This window comes from Sphaerodactylus townsendi, linkage group LG02, assembly GCF_021028975.2.
Source record: "Sphaerodactylus townsendi isolate TG3544 linkage group LG02, MPM_Stown_v2.3, whole genome shotgun sequence".
Lineage (NCBI taxonomy): Eukaryota > Metazoa > Chordata > Lepidosauria > Squamata > Sphaerodactylidae > Sphaerodactylus > Sphaerodactylus townsendi.
Window position 1 is genome coordinate 73,783,489 of NC_059426.1, and position 18,263 is coordinate 73,801,751.

At 41.8% G+C, this 18,263-nt stretch overlaps 1 protein-coding gene across 3 annotated transcripts in view; it reads right to left on the minus strand.

Annotated features, from left to right (window-relative positions):
* Positions 1 to 325: 325 nt before the first annotated feature.
* The window catches only part of LOC125427338 (acyl-CoA (8-3)-desaturase-like), a 28,587-nt gene continuing 10,649 nt past the window's right edge, over positions 326 to 18,263 (minus strand). Inside the window, exons 3-13 of one of the 3 annotated variants that reach the window (XR_007243670.1) lie at positions 17,718 to 17,915; positions 16,297 to 16,398; positions 16,065 to 16,193; positions 14,549 to 14,606; positions 12,207 to 12,283; positions 11,986 to 12,083; positions 10,247 to 10,343; positions 5,093 to 5,172; positions 4,873 to 4,998; positions 1,987 to 2,096; positions 326 to 1,743 (exon numbers count right to left, since the gene is read on the minus strand). Coding sequence is in view for 2 of the 3 variants with exons in the window: in XM_048486617.1 (XP_048342574.1) it covers positions 2,045 to 2,096; positions 4,873 to 4,998; positions 5,093 to 5,172; positions 10,247 to 10,343; positions 11,986 to 12,083; positions 12,207 to 12,283; positions 14,549 to 14,606; positions 16,065 to 16,193; positions 16,297 to 16,398; positions 17,718 to 17,915 (1,017 nt within the window). In the remaining variant the exon portion in view is untranslated. Of the gene's footprint in view, positions 2,097 to 4,261; positions 4,288 to 4,872; positions 4,999 to 5,092; positions 5,173 to 10,246; positions 10,344 to 11,985; positions 12,084 to 12,206; positions 12,284 to 14,548; positions 14,607 to 16,064; positions 16,194 to 16,296; positions 16,399 to 17,717; positions 17,916 to 18,263 lie in introns of those variants that run through there. The other 2 variants (XM_048486617.1, XM_048486618.1) reach the window with 2 other exon arrangements.

Consider the following 18,263-nt stretch of genomic DNA (forward strand, 5'->3'; position numbering starts at 1 on the left):
GAATGGAAAGCAAGTAGAGTATATATACTATGAGGTCAAAAGGTGAGGCCATCTGAATAGAGTACCCTGGCATGCGAGTCACAAAGAAGTCTGTAGCATGTGAGTAACAATGAAGATAGCAAGGTCTTTATTTTTATTTAATCTAATTTATAACTAATTTATTTTATCTAATGCTATAGACTTCTTTTTGACTCACATGCCAGGCTACTCTATTCCGATGGCGTCACCTTTTGACCTCACAGTATATATACTCCACTTGCTTTCTATTCCTACTATCAGATCCTCTGAAGATGCCAGCCACAGATGCAGGCAAAACGTCAGGAGAGAATGCTGCTAGAATACGGCCATACAGCCCGGAAACCACACAGCACCCCAGTGATTCCGGCTGTGAAAGCCTTTGACAATACAAAAGAAAAAGGGTTTTATTAGGCCATCTAGCAAACAAGACAGATTCTCTCTTGACACACTCCCTTTTCATTTTCCTTCTTTTTGTCTTACTTCCATGAAGAACCTGTAAAATTCTGAGCCATTATTTGTCATTCACCTGTGACTGGTCATAAACCAGCTCACCATGAGGAATAATCAGTATTATATAGTAGATATGAAAATGGGTTTTCAATAGTTTAACAAGTTAGTGATTGTAGTTTTATTCTATGTTTTAACTCATATATTGTATTTCATAGGTGCATTTGTTGGAAGCTGCTCTGAAACCAGTTGAAAATGGATGGGTTATAAATTAGATTAAATAAAAATAAAAAATCTGTATTAGCTGCAGCTTCCAAAAACTCTTCATTGGCTGCCCCAAGTAGAGCACTAGATCTGACTGACCCAGACATGGATGCAGTTGATGCATCAGCCAGAGCTGGGGAAACAAACTCTGAGCCACAAAAGCCACCAGGTTTTCTAATATGACTTCTGTGTCAAGCAGCACTCACAAACTGCGAAAATAGCTTCCAAAGGGGATTATAACATTATCTAAGACACAGTAAATCTGAAGTCCCTGGCATGCCTTGCCCTGCTCCTGTGAAGCAACCTTGAACTTCATTCATGGTCTCCCATCCAAGTCCTAAACAGGGCTAACCCAACATAGCTTCTGAGATTTGAAGTTTGGCTAGCCAGGGTTGTCCAGGTTAGGGCATTTATAACTGAATGAGCACATAATTATTACACTAATTGACATATTTATATTATGCCAATAAAGGTCTTACTGACTGGCATATTTATGAAATTTAATTTATGACATATTTATGGAATGTAATTTACTGACTGAATTTAAAACTACTGAAATGCTTTTTGAAGCTGTTACCCCATTGTAGTCCTGTTCAATGAGTATAACAGGGATGTGAAATCTATGCACACAGCTAGGGGAGATTTCCTTCAAAACATTCCTCAATTTTCCATTGGAAGAACTGAAAATACTTCTTAGGAACATACTCATATTTATTTCCCAATTTTCCCCATCTCCCTTTGCATCCAGAGGCCGCAGCTCACACGTTCTTTGAAGCACATGATGGAAAGGAGGGGCAATGATCACAACCACCAACATATGAATGAAGGCAATGGTAACATAGAAGGCAATGAGAGGCTAAAAATCTACTTGGAATTCATCATCAAGGAAATGTGAAATGGCAACCTTGTTTTTGTAGCTGAACAAACTTGTGGCTTTCATATTATTATTAATTCTCCTCCTTCTTCTGCTTCTTCTGCTTTAAACTATGCCCTTCCCCACTGCCAAAGCTCCCCCTGTGAGGAAATACAGATAGCCAGATTTCAGTCTTACATAAACAATTGAGATGCCCTCATAAATGAAGCACAACAGAAGTGCCTCTCATTTCATGCCTCTTTTGCAGTAGGCAGAGCCTGTCTTATGAATGACACAATTTAATAGAACTAGCACAAAAAGGAAATGGAAAAAGGTTTTGAGAATGACCCACATTCATTCATTCACCAGACCCCAAATTCCTCCTTAGCATGTTATCTACCCACAGTCTGTGATGTATTTTCATGGCAAATGATGGAATCATTCTTCAAGAGTTTCTCCTTCTCATTCATGCATATATGCATCAGACCAGGCTTGCCCAGAATCCTTCAGAGACCTGCAAAGACAGTGAACAGGAGTTTGACCAGTGACATAGGTATAGATTTTTTTCAGGACAACGCCCACACCCTTCCATGGGGTCATGGCCATGCCTTCCCAAGCTCTGCCCCGGCCTCAGTGCTTATAAAAGCAGCTCTCTGAGGCCAGGGATGGCAGACTCCCCTGTCCCGCCCACCCCTCCACCAGCTGGGCTCCCAGCTGGCAGCCAGCAGTCCCTTCTGCCCTCCCCTCTGGGGAGAGGAGCAGCTAGGTAAAATGGAGCCTGGTTCAAAATCTGAGTTTTGCACACACACACACACCCCATGGGTGGCTGCTGTGATGCTGGAATCCACCCCCAAACAGCATCACTTTCAATGGTGTTTAGACTAGGGAGCCCAGATTCTCCTTTTAAATCCACCTTAAAGGGAGAATCTGAGGTCTCCAGTTAAAATAACATTGAAAGTGATGCTGTTAGGGGGTGGATTATCCCTCATCCTGAAACAGCATCACTTTCAATGTTTAAACTAGGGACCTCAGATTCTCCCTTTAAATCCATGCCAAAGGGGGTGGATTTAAAAGGAGAATCTGGAGAAATTTGGGGGGTGCGTGCTGTCAGGGGTGCAATTGTTAAACTAGCAGCACCAAACTTTCAGGGTATCTTTAGGAGACTCTCCTGATGATACCACCCAGGTTTGGTGAAGTTTGGTTCAGGGGGTCCAAAGTTATGGACCCTCAAAGGTGTAGCCCCCATCTATTAGCTCCCATTGGAAACAATGGGGGATGGGGGCACCCCCTTTGGGAGTCCATAACTTTGGACCCCCTGGACCAAACCTCACCAAACCTGGGTGTTATCAGCAGGAGAGTCTCCTGAAAAATCCCTGAAAGTTTGGTGCTGCTAGCCTAAAAACTGCACCCCCTGCAGGCCAACAACCAAAAACACTAAAAAATACAAAAAACCCACAAATGGGGTGGAGCTTTTGACATGTAATGGGGGGATTGAACCCGAGAACCCCCCCTTACCTATGTCCTTGAGTTTGACTAAGCAAACAGGACAGTGTACTTGGGCTCTTAACAAATTACAAAGTCATTTTCTTTCTTTGCAGCTTGTCTTGCTGCCTCACATTTCTTTGATCAACATATAATCAGATGTTACAAGCCAGTTCTCCAGAGTTTATAGTTCACAGACTAATTCTTCCTCTTGGCTGTGATTTCTCTCTCCAAGGACTCTCTTAAATTACAATGCCTAAGATAGCTGCATCCATGATTGTAACAAGTATTCCAGATCAATCTCAGTAGTTTCAGGCTTTCCTATGAGATATAGAGATATGCTGTCTTATGTTCAAATGCTCAAATCTATCTTCTTAGCATCGAAACACAAATCTGAAGAACAGGTGTTTGCACATAAATGGTGCTAATTGTTGAGAGAAGCTTCTTTCCTAATTATTTTTTTGATAGCAGCGTCATTGGTTTTTAAAAAATTACTGATTTAAAAAATACACAACTCCATGTTTTACATTGTTTATAGTTCTTACTAGGGACGTTTCTCCTCCCCCCCTTTTTTTTTTTGCTATATTCCTACTGAAAAATGCCTCTAACAAAAGTAAAACAGTGGTAGGGGTGATTTTCTTGGAAAGAAGCAAGGCTGATAATCACTTTAAAGCCAAAAAAACACTGGCAGCATCAGAGAGTCCAATTTCTCTCTTTCATTATGATAATAGCACATTCTCTGGTATATTTGCTGGACATTTAGACAACCTTGTCAAAACAATGATAATAATCAACATGAGCTATTTGTAACTGGAAAACTGTATAATAACAGAAGAAAACATCAAATAAATGAATAAATGTTTTTGGTACAAAAAAGGCATTTGATAGAGCTGGATGAGATCATTATAAATAGTGAAGCTGGGCATGAACTACAGACAAAGCTTTGATTTCTTCAAAACAATAGCTTCTGCATAAAGACAGCAAGAATGACCTGTATTTAAACAGTGACTCCAGTTGAGTGTGTAACATAACTCTAGTCTTTGGCATTTTGTAAAACTTTCTAAGAAGTCTTCTTTGTTACTCACAGACAATGTTTCTTCACCCACCCTGGACACTCCAACAGGTATATATACTCCACTTGCTTTCCCAACATCAGATCCTCTGAAGATGCCAGCCACAGATGCAGGCGAAACGTCAGGAGAGAATGCTGCTAGAACACGGCCCTACAGCCCGGAAACCACACAGCACCCAAGTGATTCCAGCCATGAAAGCCTTCGACAATACTTTCTAAGAAGCTTTACTAGATTTTTTCCCCATTGGAGAAAATTATGCCATTAAAAGTGAGGGACAACAGCCTTTAACATCAAATGAATTAAAAACTTTGTAATTTGGCACTTGATTATGCGGAACAGTCAGTACCTGATCCACTTAACTGCCAGCTTCATAGGATGTCTGCGTGGCTTGTAGGGTAAAGTATGGTTGCTACAGAATCTTCTTGGGAGGCAGAGTAGAGCAATACACTTTGGTATTTGGAATGTTTAATTAATTAGCAATCCCAATTCCACTTGCATGCCAAATGACAAACTATTTACTGTATGATATAATATAGCAAAGAAATATAAATGGATACCATTTATAGTATAGTCCCTTTCTGATTTTATACAGGATTAGAAAAAGACAATTTGCCCCAGCGTGGGTGGGGAGGCAGAAGCAGTGAATGAATTTGTGTCACGAACTGAAGTTTGCAATACAGTTTTAATCATCCAGGGCTGACTTTTGCCAGTTCATAACATGCCTGTCACACTTACCGCACAATGTCTCCAAAGGCAGTCAGCAGTGGCTTGCACTGGTAGTCAATGCTGTGCTTGGTACAGAGGGATTTCACCAGAGGGGCCACTTTCCAGAAGTTGTGTCGAGGCATTGTGGGGAAAAGGCTGTAGAGAGAGGAAAAGATGCAGTCTATAGAATCACATCACACCACATTATGGAGCTACACACAACTTTTTTTTTTGCCCTTGGTGACCTTACTGGTGTTCAATCTGGAAGTTCAGATGGCCAGTAAACCAGTCATTGAAAAAGGACTGATCCACATTGCAGGTTGCTTGGAGCTGTGGAAAAACAAGACAGAATTAGGAACAATGTCACCATATATCCGTTTTCTACTGGGTGGAAATGATACCTCACTTCTGAGGAACCAATGTAAAATTCCTAGTTCAAAGCCAAAAATATATGAACTACAATCAGCTGCTGTATACAGGTTAGCTTAATCTTGACTCTCCAGTATTACAAGGTATCCTGAAAATTACTTTGTACCAGTTATCTGAAAATCTAGACAAGGCAGGGAATATTTTGATAACTTTTTTGGAGAAGCCCTCCTTGAGATACAAAACAGGTAATACAATCTCTGATACTTTTTTGGGGAAAGCCGACAGGAGCTGAGGTGACTTCGGTTTGGAATACAGAGTCCATGGGGATGCAGACAGAGGGATGTTTTTCTAAATCAACAACATACAAGCGAAGAGCATAGCAATGTGGTAAGTGATAGTGTTTACAAAAGGCTAGAGGGCAAAACACATAAATCCCAGGTTAGGGACAGAGACAGAGTATACTTCTCTATGCTAATAGTAGAAGAATTCTCTATGCTAATAGTAGAAGCATTCGACCTAAAATGGGGGAGCTGGAGTACAGAGTTTTGAAGGAGGACATTGATATAGTGGGCATCACCCTGAAATCTGCCTCCATCCCTGAAGACTGGAAGATGGCCAATGTCACACCAATCTTTAAGAAAGGGTCTAGGGGGGACCCAGGAAATTACAGGCCAGTCAGTTTGACATCTGTTCCTGGTAAATTAGTAGAATCTATCATTAAAGATAAAATTATAAAACATGTAGAAAAGCAAGACCTGCTGAGGAAGAGTCAGCATGGCTTTTGTAGAGGCAAGTCCTGTCTTACAAACTTACTAGAGTTCTTTGAGGGTGTAAACCAGGGGTCCCCAAACTTTTTAAACAGGGGGCCAGTTCACTGTCCCTCAGACTGTTGGAGGGCCGGACTAAAAAAAACTATGAACAAATTCCTATGCACAAATGATTGTAAAATGTTTGATTTCACCTTTCAGCCTTTCTGTCATGGTCTATTTTTAGAACAGTGACCAAAGTATGTCAAGTACAGGGTGGGCTCCAAATATTGTTGGGGAGGCTGTGGAATACCTTCCCCTGTAAAAAAAAAAAAAGCAGAACTTTCCCAATGAAACATTCCATCTAACCCAGGATCAGGTATCTTCCTGGGTTCTTTCCTCCCTAGCAGCCAGCGAGCGATTCGCCAGCCTGGCTGATGCCAATGGGAGTGAGGCGGAACAGAAAGCCTGAGAGCAACACATGGAGTAGCTGAGAGGGAAGGGCGGAGCAGGCGTTGCCACATGTAAGGTTTCCAACTCTGGGTCAGAAAATTCATGGAGATTTGGGGGTGCCATCATGTAACTGCAATCAACAGCCGTTGGGGCCGGTTCCTCCTCTCCCTCGAGCCCCCACTGCACATGAATGGAGCCATTGCCGCCATGCCTGGCGGGCCGGATAAGTGCCTTCAGGGGGCCACATTTGGCCCCCGGGCCGTAGTTTGGGGACCCCTGGTGTAAACAGACATGTGGATAAGGGTGAACCAGTGGACATTGTCTACTTGGATTTCCAAAAGGCTTTTGACAAAGTTCCTCACCAGAGACTGTTGAGAAAACTCAGCAATGAAGGAATAAGAGGGGAAGTCCTCCTATGGATTAAAAACTGGTTGAGGAACAGGAAACAAAGGGTGGGTATAAATGGGACGTTCTCACAATGGAGAGATGTAGGGAGTGGTGTCCCCCAAGGATCCGTATTAGGACCAGTGCTCTTTAACTTATTCATAAATGACCTGGAAGTAGGGGTGGGTAGTGTGGTGGCCAAGTTTGCAGATGATACCAAATTATGTAGGGTGGTGAGAACCACAAAGGATTGTGAAGAGCTCCAAGCGGACCTTGATAAATTAGGTGAGTGGGCGAAGAAATGGCAAATGCAGTTCAATGTAGCTAAATGCAAAGTGATGCACTTAGCGGCAAAAAATCAAAACTTCACATACACGCTACAGGGGTCAGTGCTATCAGTCACAGCCCAGGAAAGGGATTTGGGCGTCTTAGTTGATAGTTCCATGGGAATGTCAACTCAATGCATGGCAGCTGTGAAAAAGGCAAACTCTATGCTGGGGATAATTAGGAAAGGAATTGAGAATAAAACTGCAAAGATTGTCATGCCCTTATATAAAGCCGTGGTGCCCTTGGAGTACTGTGTCCAGTTCTGGTCGCCACATCTCAAAAAGGATATTGAAGAGATAGAAAAAGTGCAGAGAAGGGCAACGAGGATGATTGAGGGACTGGAGCACCTTCCTTATGAGGAGAGGCTGCAGCATTTGGGACTCTTTCGTTTAGAGAGGAGACGTCTGAGGGGGGATATGATTGAAGTCTATAAAATTATGCATGGGGTAGAAAATGTTGACAGAGAAAAAATTTTCTCTCTTTCTCACAATACTAGAACCAGGGGGCATACATTGAAAATGCTGGGGGGAAGAATTAGGACTAATAAAAGGAAACACTTCTTCATGCAACGTGTGATTGGTGTTTGGAATATGCTGCCACAGGAGGTGGTGATGGCCACTAACCTGGATAGCTTTAAAAGGGGCTTGGACAGATTTATGGAGGAGAAGTCAATTTATGGCTACCAATCTTGATCCTCTTTGATCTGAGATTGCAAATGCCTTAGCAGACCAGGTGCTTGGGAGCAGCAGCAGAAGGCCATTGCTTTCACATCCTGCATGTGAGCTCCCAAAGGCACCTGGTGGGCCACTGCGAGTAGCAGAGAGCTGGACTAGATGGACTCTGGTCTGATCCAGCCGGCTTGTTCTTATGTTCTTATGTTCTTACCTGGAAGTAAGTTTGGTTGGTGGCAATGGGTGTCACTTCTGAGGAAACCCTCTGAGGGGCGCGACGCAGCCATTCAAAGTATACCACGGTTGCTCTACCAAGCTTACTCCTGAGTAATGCGTGCCTACTTTTCTCAACTGTAACTGCAGTATTCAAGGAATCTAGGGTGCCTGACCCCTCACTCTATTTCCTCCCTCACTTCTCTTGGCTTGCATGCCACCCTTCCCCCCTCCCTCCCTTCCCTTTCCCTCCGCCAGGGTGGGTGGGTCATATCAAGATGCTGGGCCCCCTGCCTCCCCTCCCTTGCATGCCACCCCTCACTCTCTCCCCTCTCTCACTTCTCTTCCCTTGCATGCCTCCCCCTCCATCCCTTTCCTCTCCCTCCCTCTCTTCTCTTGCATGCCACCCCTCCCTCTCCCTCCCTTCCCTCTCCCTCATGTGTATGTGTGTGTATGTGTTTCACTTCCACTCGAGTTACTGCCTATGTACTGTTTCCACTGTTCATATCTGGCCATTCTAAGCAGCACGAACATTCTAAGGGTGACAGTTACACACAGACAGCTGCATGTCCTTAACCAGGGAGTGGCAGGAAAAAGGCGTTTTACCTGGGTCAGGTGTGAAATTTCAGGTATGTGAACATCTAAAAACACTCTCGCCTGTCTGACTATAGTGGCTGGGAATTTTCAGAGGAATTGGCCCAGCAGTTACTGAGGTATACTATCATCAACAAAAACACTGTTAGCTTTTTATATATATAGATTGTGAACAAATCATCCATATGATCACAAGGGGTACCTGACTTGTGAGAAAATAGGTATTGAGATGAGGGCAAGTTGGGCTTTCAAGAACATCTGCTACAAGCATTGCAGCACTTATAGTGTTTCCTCATTCTGATATCCTTCCAAAGCAATCTTGATTCAGCTGCTTGTTTCACTGATGCATTTACAGCTTTAAGCATCATGAATGCAAATACCTGCGCTTGTTGATAGGCACTGACTGCTCAGCATAGTATCATGTAATGTGATTTTGCAGTGTATTACTATTTCCATATACCAGTGTTACAACAGATGTAATTAACAAAGACATAGGAATCGACTGCTCAGCATAGTATCATGTACTGTGATTTTGCAGTGTATTACTATTTCCATATACCAGTGTTACAACAGATGTATTGTAATAAAGACATAAATGTTTGACTGGGAAAATGAGCAGGGCTGTTTGATCACTGTATTATCCAAACAAAATTTGGTCAGTATGACCACACATTTGGAACTATACCAACTTCAAAAAGCAGTGGTGCGACTGCACTTGGAGTACTGTGTTCAGTTTTGGTCGCCACATCTCAAAAAGGATATCGAAGAGATAGAAAAAGTGCAGAGAAGGGCAACGAGGATGATTGAAGAATTGGAGCACCTTCCTTATGAGGAGAGGCTGCAGCGTTTGGGACTCTTTCGTTTGGAGAGGAGACGTCTGAGGGAGGATATGATTGAAGTCTATAAAATTATGCATGGGGTAGAAAATGTTGACAGAGAGAAATTTTTCTCTCTTTCTCACAATACTAGAACCAGGGGGCATTCATTGAAAATGCTGGGGGGAAGAATTGGGACTAATAAAAGGAAACACTTCTTTGCACAACGTGTGATTGGCGTTTGGAATATGCTGCCACAGGAGGTGGTGATGGCCACTAACCTGGATAGCTTTAAAAAGGGCTTGGACAGATTTATGGAGGAGAAGTCGATCTATGGCTACCAATCTTGATCCTCCTTGATCTGAGATTGCAAATGCCTTAGCAGACCAGGTGCTCAGGAGCAGCAGCAGTAGCAGGCCATTGCTTTCACATCCTGCATGTGAGCTCCCAAAGGCACCTGGTGGGCCATTGCGAGTAGCAGAATGCTGGACTAGATGGACTCTGGTCTGATCCAGCAGGCTAGTTCTTATGTTCTTATACTTAAGTGTTCTTAAAACTGAAGTTGTTGGAAGGGAGGAATATACATTTTTAAAAATAAATAGCCACAAGAAAACTTGCCGCACAGACTAGTAAAATCTGAAGGCTTATCTTAACATCCTTTGGTTCCTGTGGCTATGAAACCTTCTGAGCATGGTGCCAAGTAAGTAAAAACAGAGCTGCAATTTAGAATAAAAGGTATTTGCTTCATTTGTGACAGCTTGGAGAATCTCTTCTGAAAAGCAAGAGTAGCCATGGTTGATCTTAACTATTAAAGCTTTGAAAAGAACCTTACCTGTGTAGACACCCAATCTGTATTTTCATCATAGTCAATGTGCATTGGGATGTGATTCATTTGTGACACCCAGGTAAAACAGCAGATTTCACCAAACCTATAGGGCCAAATACATACAGAGTATGTTAAAAAATCCATACTTGTGATAAATGCCTCATCACATTATTTGCTGTGTCAAGTTGATAAAACCTCATCACCCCTATTCAAAGTCTGCTTTACACATTACTACAGGACTTGTGTCAAAGTTCATGCTGCTATACCAAAATACATAAGGTGGCAATGTGTCTTTTTGCTCATGTGTACATGTCAGAAACATTTCAAGAGCTGCCATATGTCAGAGAAAAGAGACTTGGAGTAACTTTACATATTATGGGAAGAAGCAGGTACATGCTATATATGAAAAATGTACTGGCTTTCACTACTATAATGAGCAAAAGAGTCTTAAAATACCCCTGATCTGCAGGTGCAAGCAAGAGGTGTCAAGAACCCCTAATCCAAGGGATTCTTGGAGTGGGCCATCGAACCACATAATGATAAACCCTGAGGTATGAGTCCTCACACTTCAGTCTTAGCAACTGCCACCAGCCCCTTTTTACTACCCAAACAGCCAGAAGCCAAGGGGCAAGCTTCCAACCTTCCTGGGATTAAAGTCAAGAAAGTCATGCCTGCAAGGTAGTCCACTTGCAATGTAAGCTTCATAAAATTATTAACTTGGTTAGTATAGCCGCATATGCTTCTGTAGTGGAATTAGACTGAAGCCACCAGAAGACAAAACATTACAACTGAAGTGATTTCTTAAAATGGTGTAATAATATATCTAAAAAGAACAGTGAGGGTTAAAATAACAAAACCAGATCAAAAGGACTAACTATACCTCAATAGAATTGGTTCAGTTTTATCAGATGTTACCCTTTCCACCTGAATCCTCCAGCAAAGTCCACTCTTTCCAAGAGTCAATATGAACAGATTGCATGTCTGATCCATAAAACAGGTATGAAATCAAAAGGTCAAAAGAGCCATAAATAAAACACCAAGAGCATAAGCTTTGGGGTCAAGAATCTATTGGCCTGAGCTAATTTGACCAGGATCCTCAGCTACAGCTGGACCCAGATATAAGGGTAGAGAGCCTGGCCGTTTCCTTCTCCATCTAATGGCCTCACTGGCTTGCTCTCCACAGCTAGATAGGCCTCTCTCAACATGTCTGACAATCTGGAGCCTGAATTTTCAACAAGGTACTGTAGTTTGTTATAATACCTTGTCGGAAACTCTTCTATTTACTTATTTCAACTTTGAAGAAATGTTAAAGGACTTAGCATAGCAAATAACACAGTCACATGCTCAGTACAGAAGCTGTCACAGATAATAACTTTGGCCAGGCCTTTAACTATGATGGATTATTCTATTTTCAAAATTATATGTTTAAAACAACTTCCCTCCAGTATCATAGTTTACCTACATTGTAAAATAGTGACATGATTCACCTTAGAAAGTATCTTGCACAAACAATCCAAACCTATGCAACACATAATAATAGATTTCACACAGCTACTCTGCTGATGCAATGCACAACTGGAGAATTTAACCTAAGTCAAATAGAAAGCTCCAATTGCTGGAGGCCAAATGTTTTTAACGTATCTTATAACTGGTAACAAAATTATAAGTTCTCAGTATATTTAAAATCAAATATTTGCAGTAAATGATTTATAAAGTTCCTCAGCAAAGAAAGGTCTTAATGTTACCTGGCCAGCACATAGAATGCCATTAAATACTTAAATCCCATAAGGGGTATATACATGAAACCAAGTCGGATGTAGAAGCTTATCAGCAAGGCTAGCTCCTGCAACAGAAGAATAGCAGAAGTGACAATCTTGATCAAGTTGTGCAACAGATCTCTATACAAGTTGGTTCACAAAGTAACATCCTCCCAACCCTGTTTCCAGATAATGAGAAGTAGATTTACCAGCCATTCTTTTCGCTTGATTGATAAGTAAACTACAGACATCTGAAAGTAGGGAAGCAGCAAACCTGGACCTGAAACTGTTGAAAAAAACACACAGGTTGCACAGAATATTTACCAAACACATACATAACATGACATAACGTTTCCCTTCCATTTTGCTCTCATTAAAACAAAAAGTGTACTAGCATGAGTAAAGGTTGTTTTTCATCAAAAGGGATTACTCTTTTCTTCACCTTATCATGCACACCATTCTCTTTACACTTCAGTCCTCACTTTATCAGCCTCCCAGTAGCTGTTAAGATCAAATACCTAACTTGCCCTTCCTATGATAATGCTTTGACTTAATGATTAGATATTTATTGCTTCTCTTTTGTTGCTGCTGTTTGTCTCTTGTTACTCCAATCCTTGTTATCATATGTATGTGTATATATCATCAGTTAACCTAGAACGGTGACAAAAGGCTTAACACCAGAATTAATGTTCAAGGGTTACATGTGATAAATGAACAAAACGTCATTACAAATGGTAGAAAAATCAATTAAAACCTGTTTCAGCCAGCAGGCCTTACTCAGTGGTACAAATAGACACCATATTTTAAAATACAAAATAGAGCATTTCTGACCCAGTTCAAAAACACACATAAGAAGTACCCTGGCACCTGGGGCAAGTATGAAAATTGTGGGGGCCCCCACAACTGCAGCAGCTGGCTGGTGGAAGGCGGCAGAAGCAGTGAGAGGGTGGTAGTTAAGAAGCAGGCAAGTGGCGGGGGGCTTATGCAGTAGAGGGGTGGCATAGGCTGGGGCATAGGAAGGGTCTTTAGTTAGGGGGAGTGGGCACATTTAAAAAGGTGCCATCAGAAACAAAACAAAAAATCCACCTGGTAGGCCTTTTATATTAGGGAATATTTTATGTGGGCAAACTTTAAAAAATGGCTCCCTACCAAGTGTTTATGATACCAGACTGCTGTACCCATTTCCCAGTCAGCCACCTAACTGTGCACCATATTTAAACCAGGCAAGAAAATGAGAACATGGAATTAGCAACATAGAGTGTGGGTGGGTGACTGACTTGGCCTATATACCACTTGGAAGTGAGATAATTTTGGAATGTTTATCCAGGCCTTGGAAAAAAAGGGCTATGCTAAATCTTTGTTTCTGATGTGCTATCTTGCTACATGAGGTAGAATATTTAAGAACAGTTTAAAATTTACTGGCTTCTCGATTTATAGTAGAAGGCGACACAACTCAGCATTGTACCCCCTTCTTTTTGGCCACATATAGTGACTCTTATCTTTATTGTCATTTAACAAAACCTCGCCCTCGCACACAATGATTTTGGCTAAATACCACTAATGCATAGGCTCCCATTGTAGCAATAATAACCTGAGCTCCCAGCATGCACAAAGTAGCTCACTTGGAAAATGTTGAAAAACAAAACAAAATGCAGCAAGCACTTATAAATACTGAACAGAAAATCTGCATTAGACAGTATTTACTCCCCAGTACACATGAGTGGAATTGTAGCCCGTTTCTTTCGATACTTTCCAATTGCTCTTTTCAAAGCTCGCCGCCCCTGGAACTTTGGAATGACGAGCGAGGCATTTGCAAGTGGCCTTTTGAAACTGAAAAGCTCACCCCATACTTTCTCTCGCAATTAAATACTGGTTTGTTTAATGGCCTCTTACTCCTGAGTAAGCATGAATCAGAGCATAGGGGGCTGAACATGTTCAAAAGAGAGCAGACTAAACAGGTGGCCAGATCAGCTGGTTGGAGGTGTTCACGTGCAGGCTCTGAGTCTCCTAGGGTGCCCAAAAAGAGGCAGGAGCTGGTTGGATGTCCAACAGGCTGGAGGCAGGCAAATTGCCGTGGAGTTCTTTATATCCATCTGGAGCAGCAGAGAAATAAAAACAAAAAGCAGATAGGTGTGTGTGTGTGTGGGGGGGGGGAGTCAGATGGGGCAGCCGCAGCGCAGAGCAGCCAGGTGTCGCCTGAGCAGGCCTCTGGGCTCGAAGTGTGGGGGGTGATTTTTCGTCCCCCCAAGTGACTCAACAGGGCCCACTTGGGGTATTTGTCTTTGGATGTCCCCATTGCAGCTACACCACTGATTGTTCCTACTTCCTTTGGCCTCAAATTGTTGCTGGTTTGGGATGTTATAGTCTGTGTTTTCTTTTTGTCCTTCAGAAGGTACTCTCAAGAATAGGACCTTGCAATCCTCAGTACTCTTTCCTAGGAGTAAGTCCCACTGAGTAGACTTGAGTGGGATTCTGTGTAGAACTGCTTCAGATTGCTCTAAGTAATGAATAAGTGGAAACTATTGTATTTTTGAACTTTAGGGATACTCACAGAAGAAGTACTTGTGTTGATGGTTGTAAGGCATGAACTTCTTTTTCTGCATCCCAAGCTTTGAAGAAAGAGATACCAGCAGTTCAGTAAGACTATATACATCCACTATATTCTCTGCCATTCTTTTCTTAGTTTCTGGATGACACCAGTTATACTACCAAAGGTATTCTCAGAATATACCCATCACTGACTTGGAATCTCTTCAAGCTACATAGTTGGGGAATGAAAATGAAATCATAATCATGACTGGATCATTATCTTCCAAAAGCACAGATTCCTGTTGCTGTATCCTCTGGCCAGGGAAGGGTGGGTGAGTGATCAGCCAATTAGGAAGGCTTGTCTCCAGAAACGTATTTTGTTTATTTACCATGTTGACAATCTGCCTTCTGGCCTACCAGGGTTGTTAGATTACAGCTGACTGTTTCTGCCTTAAAGATCAGCTGGGGGCAGTTTCACACTAGAAATTGAGATATATGTTTGTGTTCTTTGACCATGAGATGTTTATCTTATTTATAGTCTGTCACTGAGACTCAAGGCAGATTACACAATGTAAGAACTGAACTAAATGAGTTAAGCACACAGATCTACAGCCCCAGTGAAACCCCTTTGGCAACTCCTGAGTTAAAAGTGTAGATGCACCTGATTCTGACTGGGACTGCAACTCAGGAGAAGAAGTAGTTCTTGCCGCCCCCCTCCCACACATACACACCTCACACTCCATTTTAGGTGGTAGAAACAAGTGAACATTATTTGCTCCACCAGGAGGCTACATATTCACTTCAAAATCTGCCACACTTTAGGTAATATGTGGCAACCCTATTTCTGAATTTTGGATGTGGATCCCCAGTTCAGACAGACTTGATAACATTCTGTAGGTGAAACTGAGGACTGACTAATTCTTTCCAGCACTGCCAATGTGGCTGGAGTGTCACATTTTATTCACTACATACCGGGTTTTTACAACTCCTTTATAACATTTTCCATTGTAGCTCAACATGGCTCCCTAACAACTAGGATTTGGAAGCACATAATTCTTTCCACTGTGTCCCAGTGTTCTGGCCACCCATGTGAATGGCAGCAGGAGATATCTCATTTACTTTCACCCAAATCCCAAACTTTCAGTTCTGAAAGTAGGGGACAGAGTTGCTAGACAGTGGGCTGTAGTAGTGAGAAGACACAACTGGTTTAGATTAACTGCTATGAAGATTTTGACTCAGATTCAGGGAGTGGGGAGGAGATGCAAGATATTAATGTTTCAAATAAATAAGGCTGTATAATATCATCTTAGCAGAATTTGCAGAACCAAAGATGGAGGCGCTCGCACCTGGTCTCTGTGGTGCTTGACTAAGGAGGACATTTGCAGGTTGGAAAATGTTAAACCCACCCTTGTAATACAGTCTTTCTTATAAAATTTGGCTAACTAATGCTGATTAAATAGCTTGTCCTTCATTGATTCTCGTAGCTCTTCTTAGTGTATTTTAAGCAATAAATTACAATACAAGCCCTGCAAATATACCTCAGCAGCCAGTTTCTTTCCCAGAGCAAACAAGAAGGGATGCATGTTGAGATCGGGGTCTTTCTTATAGCAGTTGGGCTTGGCATGGTGCTGAAAATGCATGGTATTCCACCACTTTGCTCCCAAACCCTATAGGAAAACAGAACATAAGACTAAGAACAGAGCATAATTCAAGCCATTGTGTTGTAAAAGAAACCATCTTCTTTATTCTGTCAAAGCATAGAATACGTACTTTCATTATGCACATTATGACTGAATGTATCCTGTGATTCCATTTTGATTTGCTAAAGACGGAAAGGTGTCCCAAGTCATGCTGAAACCAGTTCATTTGGCACTGTAAAGAAAAAAAAGGGATAATTACAAAAACAAGTTTATTGTGCAATTGAAGCTGAATGACAATAAAGGTTATGCAATTTATAGGAAGCAAGACAAGGCCCTGTTATATCCCCTCATAGTAGGGGAAAGTGAGGCACCCTTCAAAAGTGCTTCAGATAAATGTAGATTTGATGATGGGCGGGAAGGACAGAAGGAAGCAGGAAAATAGAAGAGGTTGAGGGAGCTGCCAGGGAAATTGAATGAGGAAACAATATGGTGACGTGAGTAGTGGGAAATGAGATGTCCCCTACAAGTCTTTACAGGCCCCCCCATTGTAACACCATAATATGGGAGACTAGCAGTGTGAACCTAAGAACACTCTCTTGGGAGTAAGCCCATTAGACAGGATTCTGAGTAGATCTGTTTGCTCATTCAGGATGCAATCTTAAGAACACATACGTGGCATTAAGCCTCATTAAATAAAATGAGATTCAATTCTGAGTGAACATACATAGCATTGCACTATAAAGTGCCAGGACCTGCCACTAATCTCTGAAAGAGATCCTATAGCTCCACACACCAAAGGACACTTCTATTAGAGGGCACCTATATTATGCCTCTCATTCTCATGGGGATAGATGTCAGCCAAGTAAGCTCTCTGTCTGCCTGCCTTGTCTCTCTTTTTTTTAATTATGTCATGTTAGGGAGAGGTGCTCCAACCCTTGAACAGCGTGACCATGAAGACTCTGGCTGTCTCAACAATAATAAAACAAAAAGGCCAACATTGCCCTTCTAAACAGTGATGATAATATCTGGGATAGGTGCTAGCAGGGTTTAGGTGACCCTCCAATTTTTAATAAAATATCCGTACAAATATATTAACATCTCATTTCACATTCATTGAACCAATCCTCAGAAATGAAAAGAGGTACTAAGGCACTAGTCTTAGTGAAACTTATGTCAAATTAATCTATGGATTCATGTGCAGCAAAAATTCAGCTTTTTTACTTCTTGATTTAAACAGCAGCCCATTCCCCCCTCACTGGCAATTTTTAAGCAGTACCTGGACAAACAGTTGTCTGGGATGCTCTATGCTGATCCTGCACTGAGTTGAGGGTTGGAGTAGATGATCTGTATAGTCCCTTCCAATTCTATGATTCTAATGCAAACTGCCCTGGAGACTGCCAGAAGATTCTATAATAGCAATTATATTTGTAAAAGGTCAAACCGACAGCACCACAAAGAGCAAGCTGTGTGGTCGCGTAGACCTTTTGAGTTCTTGAAAGCAAATGGAAGATCAGACTAATACTAGTTTGTGCAGTGCCCTTAGTACTATACCTGAGCAGTAGCAAATAATGTAACACCGGTTAAAAATGGTACTAAAGATGATCCAAAGTACCAGATGGTCAACCAGGCACCAACATCCAGTAGCACAATATGAACGAATATTAGAAAGAAGAAGAGATGGTTGGGTTTCAGGAGTCCCATCTTCTCCACGGTGGATCGCAGCTTCCGGAAGTCCTCTGTTATCAGTTGCTGTGGGAAAACAGAGAAAATGTATCTCTTGATCTCATTTGACAGGGAAAAATACAGGCAGTTTGTTTTCGAGCTGCCATTCAAAATTTTGGAAATTTTTAGAGGATAATTTTGGATACAGTTCTGCTCAATTGTAACACCTGCTGCAATTTATGCAGTGTTAAGTACTGAATTATGGCATTAACTCTACTCTCAAATCTGATTATCTGATCACCAAAACATTTGAGGAATACCCTGGCTCTCTATCTACATATCTTCACTGATTTGTGTCACTAAGGAAAAGTTAGAATTAGTTTGAGATTTCCTAGCCATAGCACAGGAATAAGAATTACGCCATAACTTACAAAA